The sequence below is a fragment of the Chiloscyllium plagiosum genome, chromosome 22 (assembly GCF_004010195.1).
Source record: "Chiloscyllium plagiosum isolate BGI_BamShark_2017 chromosome 22, ASM401019v2, whole genome shotgun sequence".
In the NCBI taxonomy this organism is placed as follows: Eukaryota; Metazoa; Chordata; class Chondrichthyes; order Orectolobiformes; family Hemiscylliidae; genus Chiloscyllium; species Chiloscyllium plagiosum.
In genome coordinates this window covers 44,467,925-44,489,682 of record NC_057731.1, presented here as the reverse complement: position 1 = coordinate 44,489,682, position 21,758 = coordinate 44,467,925, and the positions used below count along the sequence as shown (strand labels likewise).

Below are 21,758 nucleotides of genomic sequence, written 5' to 3'. Positions count from 1 at the left end.
TTCACATACCACATCTGCTATTTCCCAAACCCTCTCATTCCCACACAACTTTAATCCTTAAAGAATCTAGACAGAGTTTTATAATCTGAAGATTTTGTCCTGAGCAAGAACTCACTTTCTGCGTTGTACTCTCACAAAAGAAAATGTTATTTGAAACAAGGAAAAATAAAGTTAGAAGCTCAGATTGATGGACAAAGTACTCTCTGATACATTAGCCTGAAACAGTTTGATGGGGACAGTATAGAGAGAGATTTTCACTCTATCCAGTCCCATGCTGGAACTGACCTGGGAGTGTTTGATGGGGATGGGAGATTTACTCTGTATCTTCAGCCAATTTAATTCACTGCATGGTTGAAGATGCTGGATATAGCAAGGGTCATAGTCCCTGACAACATTCCAGCACTAGGACTGAAGGCATGTACTCCAAGAATAAGCTGTACCAAGTTGTTCCAGAACAGCTACAACACTGGTAACTACCCATCAATGTGGGAATTGTCCACAGAATGCAGAACAAATCCACCTTGGCCATCTACTGCCCTACCAGTCTTCTCCCATCATCAACAAAGTGATGGAAGGTGTAATTGACCAGTACCTAACCAATTTATTGACCAAAAACTTAGTCACTTACACCCAGATTGGGTTCCACCAGTTCCTAGCTTCATTGCAGTTTTGGTCCTTTAACTTCAAGGTAACATTTAATTCGGGTGTAGCATCAAAGACCCACAGTAAAGTTGAAATCAATAGGAATCAGGGGACAATTTCTCTCCATTAGTTGGAATCATGCCTACCACTAAGGGAGATGGTTCTGGTTATTGAACATCAATCACCTCAGGGTAATGTTGTAGACCGACAATCTTCAAATGCTTCATCAATGACCCGCCTTCTATCATAAGGTAAGAAATGGGGATGTTTGCTGATTGCACAATGATCAACACCCTTCGAAATTTCTTAGACAATGAAGCAGTCTACGTTCAAATGAAGCAAGAACTGGGGAACATTAAGCTTTGGCTGATAAGTGGCAATTAACATTTCCCCCACTTATTGGCCAAGCAATGGCCACCTCCAACAAATGAGGATTTAATTTCAATGAACATCAGTAAATTCCCTGACATTATTAATTTGCAATTACTACTGACCAGAAACTGAACTGAACCAGGCATATAAAAATTGTGGTTACAAAAGCAGATTAGATATTGGGAATTCTGTGCTGAGTAACTTACCTCCTGACTCCCCACAACCGGTCCACCATCTACAAGGCTCAAGTCATGAGTGTGATGGAATTCTCTCCATTTGCCTGGATGAATACAGCTCTGACGACTCACAAGAGACTTTACATCATTAAGGACAATCCAGGGTAATATTTGACATGGATAATGGATCATTAATGGATAAGAAATAAGGGTAAGGATAAATGATCCATTTTCAAGTTGGCAGACTGCAATTAGTTGACTGCCACAAGAATCATCTATTTGCCAACTATACTAATATATATCTATATTAAATAGCAATGAGTCAAATTTGCCCTGATGAGAAGTTAGGTGGTCACACAAACTGTACAAAGAATACAAGGAGACTTCAAAGAGATATAGACCTGTTAAGAGAATGGGCAACCTCAGATAGCAGATGGAATGGAGTTTGTGGAAGTAGAAAGTTATTCAATTTTCTTCAGAGAGTAGAAAAGTAGAATTTTTAAGAAAAACAACTTTATTTCAAGACTTCTGGAGTTTAAGAATAAAAAAGTTATGCGACAACTGTGTGAGATTTTGGTGAGACCACATCTAGAATACTGTGTGCAGTCTTGGTCTCCACACTTAAGTAATGATTCATTTGCCTTGGAGACATCAGAGTGAAGATTCACTAGATTGGCTCTTATCATGAGATGGTTTTCCTATGATCAGTCTGTATGAATGAGAGTGATCTTATTGAAGCATACTAGGAGCAAAATAGATTTTACAAGGTCAATACTTGAGACATGGCTTCCCCTGCCAGAGGAACCTAGAACATTGGGGCACAGTCTCCAGGGCAGCTAGACATAGGCAAGAAACTCTGGTCTTGCTAGGGATACCTACATTCCTTGAATGATTAATGAAAAGACAGGTAGAAAAGGGTTGAAAGGGTAACGGGAGAAAAGAAAAGGTAATAGAGCGAAGAAAGATTGAAGCAAGTAAGAAGCCTCTTATAACCATGGAGTGAGATGGAGTCTGATGAACCTAGCAAGAATACCCAAGTCACTCCCCTGACTGCAATAACATCTCTTTATTGTAATACCCAAGGATGTTTACTGACAGTTTGTTTTAGCTGAGACCATTACAGTGTAATATTCTGGTGAGGGCTTGGTGCACTATAATCCTGGATCTTGGTCAGTTCTAGTCTGTAATAGATACCCTCAGGTTGGTGACCTGAAGGCATATGACAACAGCAAGGTGAAGAATAAACCAAAGAGTGTTGATGCCAGAACATAGCCCTGTTAGCCCCTACTGTAGATCTCAAGGTTTTATGATATTAGCCCATCATTGCATGTTTTTTATTCATTCAAAGGGTGTGCATGTTGTCCAGTTGGGCCAGCACTTATTGCCCACCCCTAGTTGCCATTGAGAAGGTAGTGATGAGCTGACCTCATCATATTGCTATGGATAGATGGTATCACGATGAGCAGCTTCTTAGGGCCACCAATTTTCTCAACAGCTAAAACAGTGACTCTGCTCACATGTTCAAATGCCTTGGTCAGATTAATGTAGCCAATATGTTGTGGTTTCCTTGTTCATGACAGTTTTGTGCAGCTGCCGGACTAAAGAGCATACGATTGCGATCCTGCAGATTGAAACCACACTGGGACTCAGGGGTAAATGCATTCAGAGTTGAGAGTGTGTTGCTGGAAAAGCACAGCAGGTCAGGCAGCATCCAAGGAGCAGGAAAATCGATGTTTTAGGCCGGAATGCATTTGTCCTTGTTAAACTACAGACCCTGGCTAAGACAGGCAAATTGTTTTCCATGATGCTCATCATGAACTTGCCTTGATAGTTGTTGGAATTATTACAGATAGCCTTATTCTTGTACAGGGTGCCAAACTTTATGTCAGGCTTATCCTCCCAGCAGAGATAGAGAGGTTCCTGCAGGAGTGCCAATTCTGCATGTTTGAGTTCATAACTCCAAAGACCTTCTGAATGTAGAAGTCGTCACTGGGTAACAACATCCTGGATGTCTATGTCCCTGCTACAAGGCCACCTGCAAGTGAGACATGATTATGCCAGGCATTCATGTTAACAACTGGGAAATAGTTGCTGACAGCTGTGACCTCTGGGGATTGACTGACTGGTTGGAAGTTACATTGGAAGAGGTGAATAGGAAGTTCAACTGGCCAAGAAGAGAGCCCAGAGAAAAGCAGCGTTGGCAGACTGTGCGCCTTCTCAGTCATCCTGTCAACAAATGTGGCAGAACCTGCCAGGCCAGAGTGGGTTCCTGAGCCACACCAAGTGATGCCTAACCCACAGATGCTCAGCATAGCTTTATGATTATCACCTCATAATGGATAGTTGCATATGAAGTAGCTGAAACTCATGTTGGCTACACTGATGAGTCAACAAATGAACAAGCAGATAAAGTAATTGAACACTGTGGTCCTTTACATACATGACAAACTATTCTTTCTTCACTGATAAACATTCAATCGCTATCTAGTTTCTTATCTGCTGGTTGACTTTGAGTCACATACGCTTCTTCTGACTTCACAGAAATGTAAGTGAACAACCTCATTAAGTCATTACAAATACAGCCAGAAAACTACATTCTTTCTGCACTCACTCAGTCCATTGCAGCTTACTGTCAGTTTCCCAGAGATTTAACACACATAAAGGTCATCCTTATACATTGCAGAGGATGCTGAGAATGCATAAGATAAATGTCAAGAATAGTCCCAAACATATCAGCCAATTTTGTTTTTTGAAATAATCACAAACCTGATCTATGTACACAGTGTCTGACCCCATTCCCTCACATATTATTTTATTTTTTATTATATTTCAAAAGAATAATTTATTCATAAAAATATCTTTATATACATAGTCACTAAAGCAGTTTGGTTCTGTACAGTAGCACATGAAGAAATAAACAAACATCAGAAAAAACATTGGAGTTTGACTCTATCCAACAAACAAACCTCTAAAGGCATTTCTTACTTATACGAGACTATATTTACACTTATTTGAGGCACTGGGACCGTCTGATAACTGACCAGACTCCCAGGGAGAGCTCAGACAATGGTCTTTCCCCACTGTGCCTTGACATCGGCTGCCCCAACTTTTAGTGTGTCCTTCAGCATGTTGTCCTGGACCTTGGAATGTGCCAGTCTACAACACTTGAGGTTAACTCCTTGCTCTTGAAGACCAACAAATTTCAGGCAGACCAAAGATCATCTTTCATCGAGTTGATGGTTCTCCAGGCACGTCAATATTTGTCTCTGTGAGCATCCTGGGGAACAGACAGAGTCCCGCATCACAGAGCTGCTCAGGACGAACCTCACCAAGAACCACTGCATCTTTCTCCAGGCATTCTTAGCAAAGGCACATTCCAGAAAGTGTGTAACAGTCTCTACCCACCCCTGCAACCACTTCGAGGTCAACATGCGGTGGCACAGAGAGTCCAGATGTTGTGGGATGTGGCCATGTTTACCATTCCCTAATCACCCTTAAATACAGCAGCCCCATTTCCGAGGGTAGTCCATTGTCAACCCATTACTGTGCAATTGCATGTTGGACCAAGCAAGGACAGCAGATTTGTCCAAAGGACATCCGTGAACTAGATGCTTTTTAAAAAAAAAATAACAGATGATAGTTTCATGGTCACCATTACTGAGGCTAGCTTTCTATATCAGGTTTTATCAACTTAATTTAAATTCCACCAGCTGCATTGTATATCTCAGATCATTAGCCTAGCCTGAGGTGGCATGATGACTCATTGGTTAGTACTGCGGCTTTATGGCACCAGGTACCTCGGTTCAATTCTATCCTCTGGTGACTGTCTATGTAGAGTTTGTACCTTCTCCCTGTGTCTGTGTGGGTCTTCCTCCTTGGCACTCTGATTTCCTCCCATAGTTCAAAGGTGTGCATGTTAGGTGAATTGGCCATGCTAATTTGCCCATTGTGTCTAGGGATATGCAGGTTAGGTGGATTATCCACGGGAAAATGCAAAGTTATAGCGGTGGGTGTATCTGGGTGGGATGCTCTTCGACAGTCGGTGTGGACTCAAAGGCTGAATGGTCTACTTCCATATAGTTGGGATTCTATGAATCTTTAGATAACTAGGCTTGTGATATTACTGTGATGCTGCCAACATCCATAAAACACTGAAGCTTTTTTAAAATTCATTCACAGGATGTGGGCATCACTGGCTGGGCCAGCAATTTGTTGACCATCCCTAATTGCCCAGAAACAGTTAAGAGTCAACCACATTGCAATGGATCTGGAGTCACATGTAGGCCAGACCAGGTAAGGATCGAAGTTTCACTCCCTAAAGGACATTAGTGAACCAGCTGGGTTTTCCTCACAATTGACAATGGCCTAACGGTTATCATTAGTCTCTTCAAATTTGACCGGAAAAAGTGAGGTCTGCAGATGCTGGAGATCAGAGATGGAAATGTGTTGCTGGAAAAGCGCAGCAGGTCATTCCCTAGATGCTGCCTGACCTGCTGCGCTTTTCCAGCAACACATTTCCATCTCTTCAAATTTGACCATCTGCTGTAGCGGGATTTGAACCCATATCCCTGGAACATTACTTGGGTCTCTAGATAAACAGCCCAGCAAAAATTCCACCAGGCCATTGCCACCCCTATTTTTATTCCTGATGAAGGGCTTTTGCCCGAAACGTTGATTTTGCTGCTCGTCGGATGCTGCCTGAATTGCTGTGCTCTTCCAGCACCACTGATCCAGAATCCCCTATACAATGGTCTCAGGGCGTTTGCCTGCAATGTCGATTTTCCTGCTCCTCGGATCCTGTCTGACCTGCTGTGCTTTTCCAGCACCACTCTAATCTAGACTCTGATTTCCAGCCTCTGCAGTCCTTACTTTCACCTCAATTACTATTTGGGCAAATTCACTAAGAATAAATTGACAGACGAGGTGGCAAAATGAACAGTCAGGTTTTGTTGGTCGTGTTTATTGAGGGAGGTATGTTGCCTGAGTCTGCAGGAAACTTTCTGTCGTTGTTCAAGTAGTTATAGCAAATAATCACTTCCACCTGAACAAGCAGACATCTTATCTAGAAAACTGACACTTCTGACAGGGCTATACTCCCTCAGCACTGGGCTGGAGCCTAACCCCAAATGATGTGCTCAAGCCAACAGTTGAGAACTTCACATTTTGAATGTGCGTCCCTTTATTGGTTATCAGTTGCTGCAAAGGTCAGTTAAAAAAAAGTTGCACAGTACTTGACCCAACTTTTTTATGTCTGCAAAGAGTTATTAAATTTTAAATGCGCTCAGTTAAAGCAAGGAAACATAATTCAATTCACATTTAACAATTATTAAAATATTTGTTTCCACTTGAAGTAGAATTTCAGCCAACAAAACTGATTGATTTTTCCATGGAGCCTTGATTCTTACCCCGATGATTTTTTCATTGCCAGACTCGGAGAGATAAGCTTCCTCCACCATGATTCCAATCAAAAACGCTCCGCAAACTCAACAGTCCCGCAACCAAGAGTCGAAACCAATCAATTCCCCAAATCTCCACCTCAATCCAGCTTGAAATCGGGTAGCAAGATGATTGACGGTCCATTCAGACAATGGAAAGTGAGAAGGAGCTGTCAATCAGGGGAGGACAACCATGTGTTCCCAGGGGAAGGCGGGTCCCTGGTGGTGACTGTAACAGAGGGAAGCTGCAGAGGTGCAGGGGGCGAGATTGCTGGCATGTATCACGTTAGCAGCACAGGCAAAGAAGGAATGTTGAATTTTAGCTAGAATAACGGAGATTCCACCGTAGAGTTTCCTCCTTTGTATAAAAGTTCACCCACATCGAGAGGATGAAATACTTTGCTTCTTAACCATAATAATTGACGTTGCAAAACTTAATATTACATAAATCGGACTAAATCTGGGCAAGGCTCGCGCAATCAAACAGCGGTGGTCCCTAGAATTATGTCTCCAAAGTGCCTAATTATTGTGTGTGGCCTCAGTTTAAAGAGGAAATGGTCATATTTTATCAGCCCTTCGTGGAACATTTAAAGTCATAGAGTTGTACAGCACAGAAACAGACCCTTTGGTCCAACTCGTCCATCGCTGTCAGATGTTCTAAACTGATCCAGTTCCATTTGCCAGCATTTGGCCCACATCCCTCAAAGCCTTTCCTATCCATGAACCTGTTCAAATTTGTTTTAAATGCTGTAATTGTACCTGTCTCTAAGAATTCCTCTGGCAGCTTGTTCCAGATATGCACCACACTCTGAGTGAAAAAGTTGCCCCTTAAGGAGTCATAGAGTCATAGAGATGTACAGCACGGAAACAGACCCCTCGGTCCAACCCGTCCATGTTGACCAGATACCACAATCCAATCTAATCCCACCTGCCGTCACCCGGCCCATATCCCTCCAAACCCTTCCGATTCATATATGCATCCAGGTGCCTTTTAAATGTTGCAATTGTACCAGCCTCCACCACTTCCTCTGGCAGTTCATTCCATATACATACCACCCTTTGCGTGAAAACGTTACCCCTTAGGTCTCTTTTATATCTTTCCCCTCTCACCCTAAACCTATGCCCTCTAGTTTGGAATCCCCGACCCCAGGGAAAAGACTTTGTCTATTTATCCTATCCCTGCCCCTCACAATTTTGTAAACCTCTATAAGGTTACCTCTCAGCCTCCAACGCTCCAGGGAAAACAGCCCCATTCTATTCAGCCTCTCCCTATAGCTCAAATCCTCCAACCCTGGCATCATCCTTGTAAATCTTTTCTGAACCCTTTCAAGTTTCACAACATCTTTCCGATGGGAAGGAGACCAGAATTGCACACAATATTCCAAAAGTGACCTAACCAATGTTCTGTACAGCTGCATCATGCCCTCCCAACTCCTGTACTCAATGCTCTGACCAATGAAGGAAAGCATACCAAACACCGCCTTCACTATCCTATCTACCTGCAACTCCACTTTCAAGGAGCTATGAACCTGCACTCCAAGGTCTCTTTGTTCAGCAATACTCCCTTACCATTAAGTGTATAAGTCCTGCTAGGATTTGTTTTCCCAAAATGCAGCACTTCTCATTTATCTAAATTAAACCCCTTACATCCTTTTTAAATCTTACCCCATCACCTTAATTCCATACCCTTTAGTTTTGGATATCTTTGCCCTGGTGGTCAAGAGTAAATAGATGACAAATACTATCTTTGTGAAAATTCAAAAATGCAGCAGAACAGCCTCTTGTGCCTGTTCTGCCAATCAAGATCTTTGCTGACCATCTATTTCAGTGCCATTTTCCTACACTACCTCCACATTCCTTGATGCAATTGGTATCTAGAAACTTATTGATCTCCATCTTGAACATACTCAATGACTGACCTCTACAATCCTGTGGGGTGGGGGGGTAGAAATTTCCAAAGATTGACCACCATCCGAGTGAAGACATTCTCCCATCTCTTGACACTGAATATATTGTTCTTTTTTCCAAGATTGATTTCCCCCCATCTCCATTCAATTTTAAAAAAACTAACGGAATAAACAAAAGATGCTGCATTGTAAGATTTCAAGTAAACCTTTCAAATGGGACTATAACTGTACCTGTAATTAATGTAATGAATCCGGTAACACCACTGATTGTCATTCTAATGAGAGTTCCAAAATGTTAATTGCCAGTTTAAATTGTAAGAGTTTTCTGTCAGGCTTAGAAGTGATGTTTTCCGCATGACAGAATTTATAATCCAATAAGAGTGTGCGTAATCTTCTATCTCAAGGTAATCTTCCTGCATTATAATCCATATCCGTTGGCTCCCTACATATTCCAAAAATCCATCAGCCTCTATCTTGAACATGTTCGATTGTTGGAACAATTGCTGCTCTCTCGGGTAGAGAACTCCAAAGTTCTTCAACACTTGGAGGGTTATCTCAGTCTTAAATGGTTAATCCATCATTCTGAGATTGCTCCCTCGTCCTCGTCTCCTGTAGATAGATACTGCCTCCTGACATTTACCAAGTCGAGCCCCTTAAGAGGTGAATACTTTTCAATAAAATGACTTTTCATTCTTCTAAACTACTGTCATAAAGATCCATCTAGTTTGATGGTGTCTTTTTCAGAAGGAAATCTATCAACTTTACTCAATCTGACCAACATGTGTCTCTAGACCCATGGCAAAGCAGTTGACTCTTAACCACTGCCAATATTACCCTAGCAAACCATTCAGTTAAAGGCACTTAGGGTGGGAACTAACTACTGACCTTGACAACAACACTCAATTCCTATCAATGAAAAAATGTTAATTTAGTACAACACCTTCTTGAACAAAGGTGTTTTGTTGGCTCTTTTTTAATCCTGTGGCACATTTTACATGTTTAAGGAGGATTGAAAAATTGTTGTCATAGTCTCACTTGTTTCTCCTCTGACTTTTCATCAGCTTGGGTTTTACTTATTTTCTCAGAATGATTGTTTCCTTCATCAGTGCTCTCTAATGATTGTTTGCACAACTTATATTTATGTAGAACCTTTAATATCTAAAACAATCATAATATTCCCTTGTGCATCTACATTCTACCATCATTCGTAAAATCCAATACAAAATAATTCCACCAAAACTTCATTCTCCGCAGGTAGATCTTCTTTTCATTTTAGTGTGTTCAACTCTCTCCCTGATGATTCGTTTTCATCTTATGCTTAGAAATCTTTACTATTCCCTTCCACGTGATCTGACATTTTCCCCTTTATATCAGCTCCCCACTGTACTCTGAATATTCTTCCTGACTTTCCACAGCAGGTTTTGCTCTGTGGAAGCTGCTTTTTAAAAATAATTTGTTCTGAATTAGCCCAGTGTGGTTGTGGTCACTCAGACACATCCCCAGCCAATTGCACAAACCATCTGTTTGATGCTTGCTGGCCTTTTTAACAAAGTGAGCGAGTCAGCCTGTGCTGAAACCAACATGTTTGCTGGGAATCAGCAGATCCATCTGTGATGTGGATGAGTTCTAATTCTGGGATGGCCTGGCCCGCTGATCTATCTGTTCACCGCCCTTGGGCCAGGAGGCCACATTAAATGAGATTTCGAACCTTATTCATCTGCCTTGTCCAGCAAACTCCATCCGGGGCCTGTATGTGTCCAATAAACTGCCCCTGGGTGAGAGGAAAGCATTGTGAATTAGCTTTCAAACAAACCTTAAATAGGACACTGTCTGATCCATAAGACTGTTAATAAAATAAATTGGACAAATTAACTTTTTGGTTGTACTTGCTGAAATTACGAGAGTGAGGAGACAGGAAGATTCTTAGGTTTTGACAATGAGTATTGTTGACAGAAGTGTAGAATGTATACAGCATGGAAGGAGGCCATTCAGCACGTCATGTCTAGACTGGCTGTCTGGATGAGCAGTTTATATCGTGATGCTCCCCTGCTCTGCATAGTTTTTCTTTTGAGCTAATTGACAGTCATTCCACATGCCATTGTTCTGGAGTTGGAATGCAGACTGATGGTTGATGTTGGGAGGGGGAACTACACAATACCATCATTCAGGAATGGGCAAGATACTGTATATGTGAGCAGTGAACTATAAATTTGGCAAACCTGCATTCAGACATAACCCTGTGCTGCGCCTGTCCTGGTAGTGTTTGATGTGGACTGTGTGGAGGAAGATTTATGCTGAATCTAACACCATGGTGCACTTGCCCTGGGAGTGTTTGATGGGAACAGTGTAGAGGAAGATTTCCTCTGAATCTAACACTGTGCTCGACCTATCCAAGGAGTGTAAAAGGAGGTTTAGTCTGTATCTAACGCTGTGCTGTGCCTATCCAGGGAGTGTTTGATGGCACAGGGCAGAGGGAGCTGTATTGAACTCTGTGCTATATCTGCCCTAGCAGTGTTTGATGAGGACACTGCAAAATGACTTAGTAACTTACTAACCCTTTCCACTTATACCCCACTCACTACCTCTTGCACTCATCACCCCTCCTGCTTGCTTCCTCGTTCCAAATTTCCATTTGTCCTGACCTGCAAGAGTGTGAGGAAGGGTCAGGGTGCAAGGATGAGAAAGGTGAGGAGGGCCTTAAGCACCACCATCTAGGATCATATACATGTACATATGAGCAAAGTAGATTCTTATTTTGAAGGGATAACACTTAACTTCATGGTCCTCCTCATAACCTGTACAACAATGTGTAATATATCAATGTAACAAGGTTTTCTCTTTTTTTTCCCCTTCCTTTGTGGAGTCCTGTGCGGGCCTTCAGAGTAGCAGGATATGGATGTAAGGGCAGTTGCATGTTACTCCTGCAGAATGTGGCAGGTGAGAGACACTTCACATGTCTCTGCCGACTACATCTGTGGGAAGTGCACCCAACTCCAGCTCCTTGAACACCGAATTAGGGAACTGGAGCTGGAGCTGGATGGCTGAGGGAGAAATTGAGAGAATGTACAGGCAGGTGATCACTCCTCAGACACAGGATAAGGACAGTTGGGTTACAGTCAGGAGAGGAAAGGAAACCGATGGTCAGAGGAGGGATCCCCTGTGGCCATTCCCCCTCAGCAATAAGTAAGTTTTGGATACTGCTGATGGGGACGGCCTACCAGGGGAAAGCCACAGTTGCCAGGTCTCTAGCACTGAGCCTGGCACTGTGGCTTAGAAGGGAAGGGGGAGAATAGAAAAGCGCAAGTGGAAGGGGACTCAGTAGTTAGACAGATTGACAGCAGATTTTGTGGTTAGGAATGGGACTCCCGGAAAGTACATTGCTTCCACAGTGCAGGGTCCGGGATGTCGTCGATCGGGTTTACAGGATTCTGAAGGCGGAGGGTGAGGAGCCAGAAATCATGGTACATACTGGCACCAATGATATAGCCAGGAAAGGAATTGAGGATCTGAAAAGTGACTACAGAGAGTTAGGTTGGAAGCTGAAGAGCAGGACGAGTAGAGCAGTGATCTCAGGTTTGCTACTGGTGCCACGAGACAGTGAGGTGAGGAACAGTCAGTGAGTGCAGCTTAACACGTGGCTGCGAGGCTGGTGCAGGAGGGAGGGCTTCAGATACCTAGACCATTGGGATACCTTCCGCAGAAGGTGGGACCAGTACATGAAAGACATGAAAGACCTGAACTGGAGGGGCACAAATGTCCTGGGTGGGAGATTTGCTCGTGTGATTTGGGAGGGTTTAACCTAGTTTAGCAGGGGGTTGGGAATCAGAGTCACATATCTGAGAGGGGGGCAATTGTAGATGGGGCAGTGACAGGATGTAGTGAATCCATCGGGAAGGTTTCTCACGTGATGAAACAAAGGGATCGGTTAAAGTGTGTCTGCTTTAACGCAAAGAGTGTCAGAAATAAGAGTGACGAACTTAGAGCGTGGATCAGTACTTGGGGCTATAATGGAGACGTGGGTTCCAAGGGGCAGGAATGGTTGCTTGATGTTCCAGGGTTTAGAATATTTAAAAAGAACAGGGAGGGTGGAAAAAGAGGAGGGGGTGTAGCATTGCTAATCTGACAGTGCATCACAGGTACATTAGTGAAGGTTGTTGAGCAAGGTTTGCCTTCTGAGTCAGTATGGGTGGAAATTAGGGACAGCAAGGGAAGAGCCACCTCATTGGGGGTTTTCTACAGACCCCCTAATAGCAATCGAGAGATTGAAGAACTCATAGGTGGGCAGATTTTGGAAAAATTCAGATGAAGCAGGGTTGTTATGGGTGATTATTTATTATGGGTGATTTCAACTTTCCCAATATTGACTGGAACCTTCTTAGTGCAGATGGTTTGGATGGAGCTGTTTTTGTCAGGTGTGTTCAGGAGGGTTTCCTTACTCAGTATGTAGACAGACCGATGAGGGGAGAGGCCATTTTGGATTTGGTGCTCAGCAACGAGCCAGGACAGGTGTCAGATCTCACGGTGGGAGAACACTTTGGCGACAGTGATCACTGCCTCACATTTACCATAGTATTGGAGAGGGAAAGGGGTAGTTACCGAGGGAAGATATTTAATTGGGGAAAAGGAAATTATGATGCTATTAGACAGGAGTTGTGAAGTATAGACAGGGAGCAATTGTTCCACAGAAAGGGCACAGCAGACACGTAGAGACTATTTAAGAAGCAGTTGTTGTGACTGATGCACAAATTTGTGCCTCTGAGACAGGTAAGAAGGGGTAAGATTAAGGAACCTTGGACGATGAGAACAGAGGAGCTTCTCGTCAAAAGGAAGAAGACAGCTTATATAAGGTGGAGGAAGCAAGGATCTAGCACTGCTTTCGAGGACTACAGGCTTGCTAGAAAGGAGCTCAGAAATGGACTGAGGAGAGCCAGGAAGGGGCACGAAAAAGGCTTAGCAAGAAGGATTAGGGAGAATGCAAAGACATTTTACTCATACGTGAGGAATAAGTGAATGATCAGGGAGAAAGTAGGGCTGGTCAGGGATAGCTTAGAAAACTTGTGTGTGGAGCCTGAGCAGATAGGGGAAGCCCTAAATGAGTTTTTTGCTTCAGTTTTTACTAAGAAAAGGGACCTTGTTGTGAATGAGAACTTTGAGGACCTGGGATACTGGCTTGACCAGATCAAGATTGATGAAGTTGACGTGCTGGAAATTTTGGCAACTATTAAGATTGATAAGTCCCCAGGGCCAGAACAGATTTATCCGAGGCTGCTCCGGGAAGCAAGAAAAGAGGTTGCCAAGCCACTGACGAGAATATTTGCCTCCTCACTCTCCACGGGAGTCGTACTGGAGGATTAGAAGGAGGCGAATGTTGTTCCTTTTTTCAAGAAGGGTAATAGGGAAATCCCGGCAATTACAGACCAGTCAGTCTTATGTCTGTGGCCAGCAACATTTTAGAAAGAATTCTGAGGGATAGGATTTATGACTATTTGGAAAAGCATAGTGTGATTAAAGGCAGTCAGCATGGCTTTGTGACGGGCAGGTCATGCCTCACAAATCTTATTGAGTTCTTTGAGGAGGTGACAAGACTGGCTGATGAAGGTCGAGCAGTGGATGTGGTGTATATGGACTTCAGCGAGGCTTCTGATGAGGTTTCCCATGGTAGGCTCATTCATAACATCAGGAAATATGAGATACAGGGAGATTTAGCTACCTGGATTCAGAATTGGTTGGCTGACAGAAGGCAGAGAGTGGTTGTAGATGGAAAGTATTCTGCCTGGAGGTCACTGTTCAGTGGACTCTTCTTTGTAGTTTTTATAAATGACTTGGATGAGGAGGTTGAGAGGTGGGTTAGTAAATTTGCAGATGATACAAAGGTTGGATGTGCTGTTGATAGTATCAAGGGCTATTGCAGGCTGCAGCATGACATAGACAGGACGCAGAGCTGGGCTGAGAAATGGCAGATGGAGTTCAACCTGGATAAATGTGAAGTGATACTTTTTGGAAGGTCAAACTCGAATGCTGAATATAGGATTAAAGACAGGATTCTTGGCACTGTGGAGGAACAGAGGGATCCTGGTGTTCAAGTACATAGATCCCTTAAAATTGCCACCCAAGTGGATAGGGTTGTTAATAAAGCATATGGTATTTTGGCTTTCATTAATGCGGGATCAATTTTAAGAGCCGCGAGGTTTTGCTACAGCTCTACAAGTCCCAGGTGAGGCCACACTTAGAATATTGTGTCCAGTTCTTGTCGCCCTACTATAGGAAAGATACAGAGGCTTTGGAGAGGGTGCAAAGAAGGTTTACCAGAATGCTGCATGGACTGGAGGGCTTGCCGTATGAAGAAAGGTTGACTAAGCTCAGACTTTTCTCTCCGGAGAGAAGGAGGAAGAGGGGTGACCTTATCAAGGTTTACAAGATAATGAGAGAAATGGATAGAGTCAATAGCCAGAGACTTTTCCCCAGGGCAGGATTGACTGGCACAAGGGGTCATAGTTTTAAGATATTAGGAGGAAGGTATAAAGGAGACGTCAGAGGAAGGTTCTTTACACAGAGAGTTGTGAATGCATGGAATGCGTTGCCAGCTGTGGTGGTGGAAATAGAGTCATTGGGGACATTTAAGCGACTGTTGGACATGCACATGGATAGCAGTGAGTTGAGGGGTGCATAGATTAAGTTTTTATATTTTACATTAGGATTAACCCTTGGCACAACACCATGGGCCAAAGGGCCTGTTTTGTGCTGTACTTTTCTATGTTGTATATAACCTGTAACTAGTTGCTAGCATATAATAAACTACTTCTTGTTCACTACAAGCTCCTTTTCTAGTTAAACCAGGAAGTGATTTTCCTATCACACTGGACCAAGCAGGTCCTGTAATTTCACACCTAAAGAGGATGGCAATAGCAAACACATCACATGGTGAGGTGCAGGCATGGTTTTAGTTGCAAGCATGGCATAGTGATCAGTGGTAGGGATTTTATTTACCTACCTAATATTACATGATGGCTGGAGGTCAAAAGGTTTGTCAGTTTCTTCATACTCATGTAGATGGTCAGTAGGAAAGAGATGAATATTTCAAGCTCTGCAAAGTAAACTCTCATAGCAAAATTCAATAAAGAAGAATCTACAGTCAATGGTGAAAGTATTTTAGAGCTGGTAAGAAATACACTGCACTGGACAAGTTAGGAACCCTCTGGAGACAGGAATTAGTTACTCTAAAACAGAGACAAGCTGAAATAAAATTTACATATTTCATAATCTATTTGCTGGCAGGTTGAGGATGAAAAACTATTGACACAGATTGAAGGTGTAAAGATTACAGCTCCATTAAGTCATCACAGAATGACCAATACCCAAAGAATCAGGATACTGCAAAGAAGAAATTATTTGTTTCAATGGGACAGCTATCTTCCAGAACAGGAATCCATAAGTTTTAGTGTTCCCTAGGGTAATTGCAAAGGAGTAATTGACTATTTCGTCCTCTGCGATGGAAATCCAAGAGATTAAAGGGACTTTTAAACCTCATCCTGTCAGGAGAAGAATCAGTCAATTGTTGTCAACCCAGGAACTACCAATCTTCCACATCCAAAGAGAATGCATTCTGGGAGAATAGTGAGGTGCTAGATCACCTGTATTTATGAAGACAGAGAATTGGGGGAATTGGAGTAGAGACAAATACAAACACAAATATACAATATTAATAATCAAAAGGTATTTCAGAAAAGAAGTTGTCGAAGGGTATAAGGGTTTGAAAGGGTTCATCCTGAGGAATGCCTTAAGCACCACTCACTATAATGATGTCATGTGGACTTGTGGGCAGAACAGATTAGGGTTTTGAAGGAGGAAGACCCACCATTCAGGTTATCTTCATAGTCTCTGTTATAGTGTCTATCAATGTAATCTTTAAATAGTTGCTAAGATGCAATAAATTGTACAGCCTCTTCTACTTAGCTGTCAGTGGCTTTCCTGAAGTACACCAGACCAAGCAGGCTGTATAGATCCCTACACTTAAAGGGAATGATGGTCAAAAACCTACCACCTGGGGAGGTGCAGACATGGTTTGATTGTATGTAGAACAAGGAAGTCTCTTTGCTCAGGGATTGCGTAATAAATGATGGCCTCTACTTCAGCTGCTACGGCAAAATCTCAAAATGTGGGAATAGGAAATGCTTGCCTAACAGAATTGAATGGCAGGAGCAAGATGGAATTGGCACTGAGGGAGTCTGTGTTTGAAAAGGTGATTGGTAAAAGAAGAAGAGGAGAGAGAAAAACAGTTTTTTTGAAGTAGTAAATAGTTGTGATTTGGAATGTGCTGCCTGTTAAAAAGATTATATCTTTCTATTTTTCTTTGTCATGATTGATTTCCCAGATTTGTTGAAATGCAATTCATCTGAACCAGGGTCTTTTCCCATTTTGTGTTTGCTAAGTTTATTTAACGCATGCCCAATTTTTATCTAACTGTATATATTGCCTTGCTCAATTCATTGTTCAATAACTGTTTTACTTTCTTGATAAATACAAAATGAAAATAATTGTTAATGTTTCTATCATCTCTCTATCATTGCCTATTGTTTTATTCTATCTATCTCTCAATGGTCCTATTCCCTCGCAGCTTTTTAAAACAAATGATATGCCTATAAGATATTGTGCTTCTTCATGTTCCTTGGCCATTTAATTCCATATTCCCCTGTCTAGTTTTTTTGTTTTCTCTCCTATTTACTTTTGTATTCTCTCTTATCCTGCTCTCTGATGTATAAATATTGCATTTCCCATCTCTTAATTGTTCTCTCTGTCTTTATTCATCACAGAGTCTCACTCATGTTTACCTTGTTCTTTCCTTTGACTGGAATGTATTTCTTCTCAACTCTACTGAAAATATTTTAACTGTTTTCCATTATTGTTCTACATTGTTTTATTTCCCAATATTGTTCCCCATTTTGTTCTCTTGAGGTCTATTCTCAACTACTCTCCAATCTATGAACTTGGTTTTCATCTTACTTATGTCCTTCTCCAGTGTCAACTTAAAGCATTTTACAATATGGTCACCCTTGCCTAGATGTTCCTCTACTTCTCTTATCTGCTCTGGCTCATTCTTCCATCACTAGTTCCAGTTGTAAGTCTTCCCTTATGAAGCTTTTTAAATGTCGGATTAGGTAGCCATTCTGTACATATTCTATGAAAGGGTGCTATGTAAATTTCTTTTTTTTCTCTCCTTAATTTTCTACTGGGATTCCGGCCCCTTTAAGGCCAGTAGGCACCAAAGATGTGCTAAGGTACTTTATATGAGAGGGATGAGACTAAATTTGATGCCAACACAAAGATAGATCTTGGGGTAAAAGAGGTAGATTTTAAGGACCATCTTAAACGAGAGTGAATGTTACTTAAGTGAAGAGGTTTTGGGTAGGAAATCCAGAGTCTAGCTGATGCTATGTTCCAACAAAAGCATCTCCAAGTCATGTTTGGTCATTCCACAATTCTTTCCACTGCCTCCTTGTTTTACAAGGGAAGAATTTCAAGATAAAAAAGCAAGCTCCTCACAAACACACTGCCACTCTTCTGCAAAGGCAATGTAGCCACAGCACATATCAATTTGTTTTATTATCTGAGATAAGTATCCTCTAAGACAATTTATTTGTGTAGAAATTAATTAGTAGTGAAACTAATTAAATTATTTTGGATTATTAAAGCAGATCCATTTATTTAATATTGAGATTGCCTGTGGCCAACAATTTCTCTTTTTTACCTCTGATGCTTTTTGCTATAAATCACGTTATATAACCTGTATTTTGTGTAAAACTTAATTAGAGTCAGAAGTAAAACAAATTAAATTTCTTTCAGATTATTACTCTTGGATCAATTTGTTTTAATACTGAATGACACCCACAACCTAGCAATATTCCTACGCATTAAGTTAGAAAGTAATTAACTGAGGCAATGTTTAAAGCTGATTTATATTACTGTAAAGATTGATTACAGATTGATTACTACACCCAGAATCTGATACTAGATCCTTCCTTTCATTTGCAACACAAGCAAAGTAGGGTCATGATGTGCGCTTGGTGGAGCAGTCACCTCATTGTTGAGCTCTCTGCTAATGTGACCAAAGCAGAATTTATTTAACCTGATTAACCCAACATTGCTAACCTTCTATGCTTCGTTATACTGTGTAGGAGAAATATCCATAATTGTATAGTTTTTATTGCATAGGCAGTCCTCTGAACCAGAGAAAGTTCACTAATTGATATCAAGTATGAAGTGACTGACTTATGAGGAGAAGTTGAGTAGGTTGGGTCTTTACTCATTGGACTTTAGAAGAATGACAGGTGACCCCATTGAAACCAGGGGCTTGACAGAGTAGATGAGGAAAGATTGCTTACCCTTGTGGGAGATGCTGAGACCAGAGGGCATAATCTCAGAGTAAAAGGTTGTTCATTTAATTAAGGGATGAGGAGGAATTTCTTCTCTGAGAATAATGACTCTTTGCCATAGAGGAACCCAGAAGCTAGGTCATTAAGTACATTCAAGACTGAGTTAGACAGCTTTTTAAACAGAAAGGGAATCAAGGATAATGGGGGAAAGGCAAGATAGTGGAGATGAGGATTGTCATAACAGCCATGATCTCACTGCAGACTAGATAGGTTCAATGGCCTATTTCTGTTCCTAGGTTTTTTGGTCTTTGGCTCTTGTCACAGATAGACAGGAGTTCTGTTTAGTGTCTCCTGTGAGGGGAATAAAAATAACAACAGATTATTTTTGTATAAAGGGGTAATTGTGTAGAGAAATTGTCGTTCTCACTGTTGAGAATAATCTTGTCAATCAGACAAGAGGACAGCGCCCAGAAGAAGGGAACAGGAATGAGGTGCATTTCCATATCACTTTGAACAGAGGCTTTATTAAATTGCACTGTAAGAGTTAGATGTACAAAGCAATGTCAGGTATTTTCTTGGACTTGTTTGGAACAATTCCCCAATTTCGTCAGGACTTCATTTCTCTTCTTTGACCATTCCCGGTGAAGACAGTGCATATCTTCAGTGGTGCTGTTCAAAGCACTGGTGGGATCTCTAAACTATGCATTCCCTGTTTAAGGGGATGCTCAGTAAGCATGGTGGCTCAGTGGTTAGCACTGCTGCCTCACAGTGTCAGGGACCTGGGTTCGATTCCAGCCTTGGACAGACAGTCTGTGTGGAGTTTGCACATTCTCCCTATGTCTGTGTGGGTTTTCCCCCACTATCCAAACATGTGCAGTTTAGGTGGATTAGCCGTGCTAAATTGCCCATAATGTCGAGAGATGTGTAGGTTCAGGGGTAAGCATAGAAGAATGGGTTTGGGTGAGATATTCTCTGGAGGGTCGGTGTGGACTTGTTGAGCCGAAGGGCCTGTTTCCACATGGTAGGGATTCTATGATTTGTGGGAAGATTGGATTCCCATGGAGTTTGTGCAGTTTAGTGATGACAACAACCTGCATTTAAGCACCTATACAAGCAAAAAGATCTCAATGCAATTACCGAGCAATGACAATGCAGAACCATTGGTCGGAAACTGAACTGGACGAGTCATATAAATACTGAAGCTAGAAGAGCAGGTCAGTGACTAGAATCCTGCAGTGAATAACACCTCCTGACTCCTGAAAGCCTGTCCACCATCTACAAGGCACAAGTCAGGAGTGTGATTAAATATTCTCCACTTGTTTGGGTAACAGCATCTCCAGAAACTTGACACCATTCAGGAGATAGCAGTCTTGATTGGCACCACATCCACAAATATTTACTACTCCATCATAAATACATCGTAACAACTGTGTGCACCATATACAAATGCAATGCAGAAATTCACCAAGCCTCCTTCAACAGCACCTTCCAAACCCATGACCATTAAAGTGGCAGCAGATACAAGGGAACACCACCACCAACAAGCACCCTCCAAGCCACTCACATAGTCATACAGCATAGAAACAGGCCCTTCGGCCATACTTGTCCATGTAGACCAGATTTCCTAAACTGAACTCGTCCCATTTGCCTGAGTTCAGCCCATATCCTTCCAAACCTTTTCTATCCATACATCTGTCCAAATGTCTTTTAAGTGCTGTAATTGTACCCACCTCTACCACTTCCTCTGGCTGCTTTTTCCATGAAAATGTTGCTCCTCAGGCTCCTTTTAAATCTTTCCCCTCTCACCTTAAACCTGTGTCCTCTAGTTTTGTATTCCCCTATCCTGGAGTAAAAATCCTGATTATTCACCTTATATATGTCTCTCAACCTTTATAAGATCACCCCTCAGCCTCCTGTGCTTCAGGGAAAAAAACAACCTATCTGGCCTCTCCTTATAACTCAAACACTTCAGGTTCAGTCATATTCTTGTAAATTGTTTTTTCACCCTTTCCAGTTTAATAACATCTTTCCTTGAGCACAGCAACCAGAATTGTATGTAGTTCTCCAAATGTGACCTTACTAATATCTTCTATGGCCAGAATAGACAATAGACAATAGACAATAAGTGCAGGAGTAGGCCATTCTGCCCTTCGAGCCTGCACCACCATTCAATATGATCATGGCTGATCATCCTTAATCAGTATCCTGTTCCTGCCTCATCTCCATAACCCTTGATTCCACTATCCTTGAGAGCTCTATCCAACTCTTTCTTAAATGAATCCAGAGACTGGGCCTCCACTGCCCTCTGGGGCAGAGCATTCCACACAGCCACCACTCTCTGGGTGAAGAAGTTTCTCCCCATCTCTGTCCTAAATGGTCTACCCCGTATTTTTAAGCTGTGTCCTCTGTTTCGGCACTCACCCCGCAGCGGAAACATGTTGCCTGCCGCCAGAGTGTCCAATCCTTTGATCATCTTATATGTCTCAACCAGATCCCCTCTCAGTCTTCTAAACTCAAGGGTACACAAGCCCAGTCGCTCCAGTCTTTCAGCATAAGGTAGTCCCGCCATTCCAGGAATTGACCTCGTGAACCTACGCTGCATTCCCTCAATAGCCAGAATGTCTCTCCTCAAATTTGGAGACCAGAACTGCACACAGTACTCCAGGTGTGGCCTCACCAGGGCCCTGTACAGCTGCAGAAGGACCTCTTTGCTTCTATACTCAATCCCTCTTGTTATGAAGGCCAGCATGCTATTAGCCTTCTTCACTACCTGCTGTACCTGCATGCTTACCTTCAGGGTACAACGGACCTGCACTCCCAGATCTCTCTGCCCATCAACGTTTCCCAAGGCTCTTC

At 42.2% G+C, this 21,758-nt stretch overlaps 1 protein-coding gene across 5 annotated transcripts in view; it reads right to left on the bottom strand.

The window, feature by feature from the left end:
• The window catches only part of LOC122561273 (solute carrier family 2, facilitated glucose transporter member 9-like), a 233,365-nt gene that overhangs the window by 44,809 nt on the left and 166,798 nt on the right, over positions 1–21,758 (bottom strand). For 2 of the 5 annotated variants that reach the window (XM_043712909.1, XM_043712912.1), the window contains exon 1: positions 6,596–6,723. The exons of 2 other annotated variants lie outside the window; for them this stretch is intronic. In XM_043712909.1, the coding sequence (XP_043568844.1) occupies positions 6,596–6,646 (51 nt within the window). In that variant the 5' untranslated portion in view covers positions 6,647–6,723. Of the gene's footprint in view, positions 1–6,595; positions 6,725–21,758 lie in introns of those variants that run through there. One more of the 5 variants, XM_043712910.1, reaches the window with a different exon arrangement.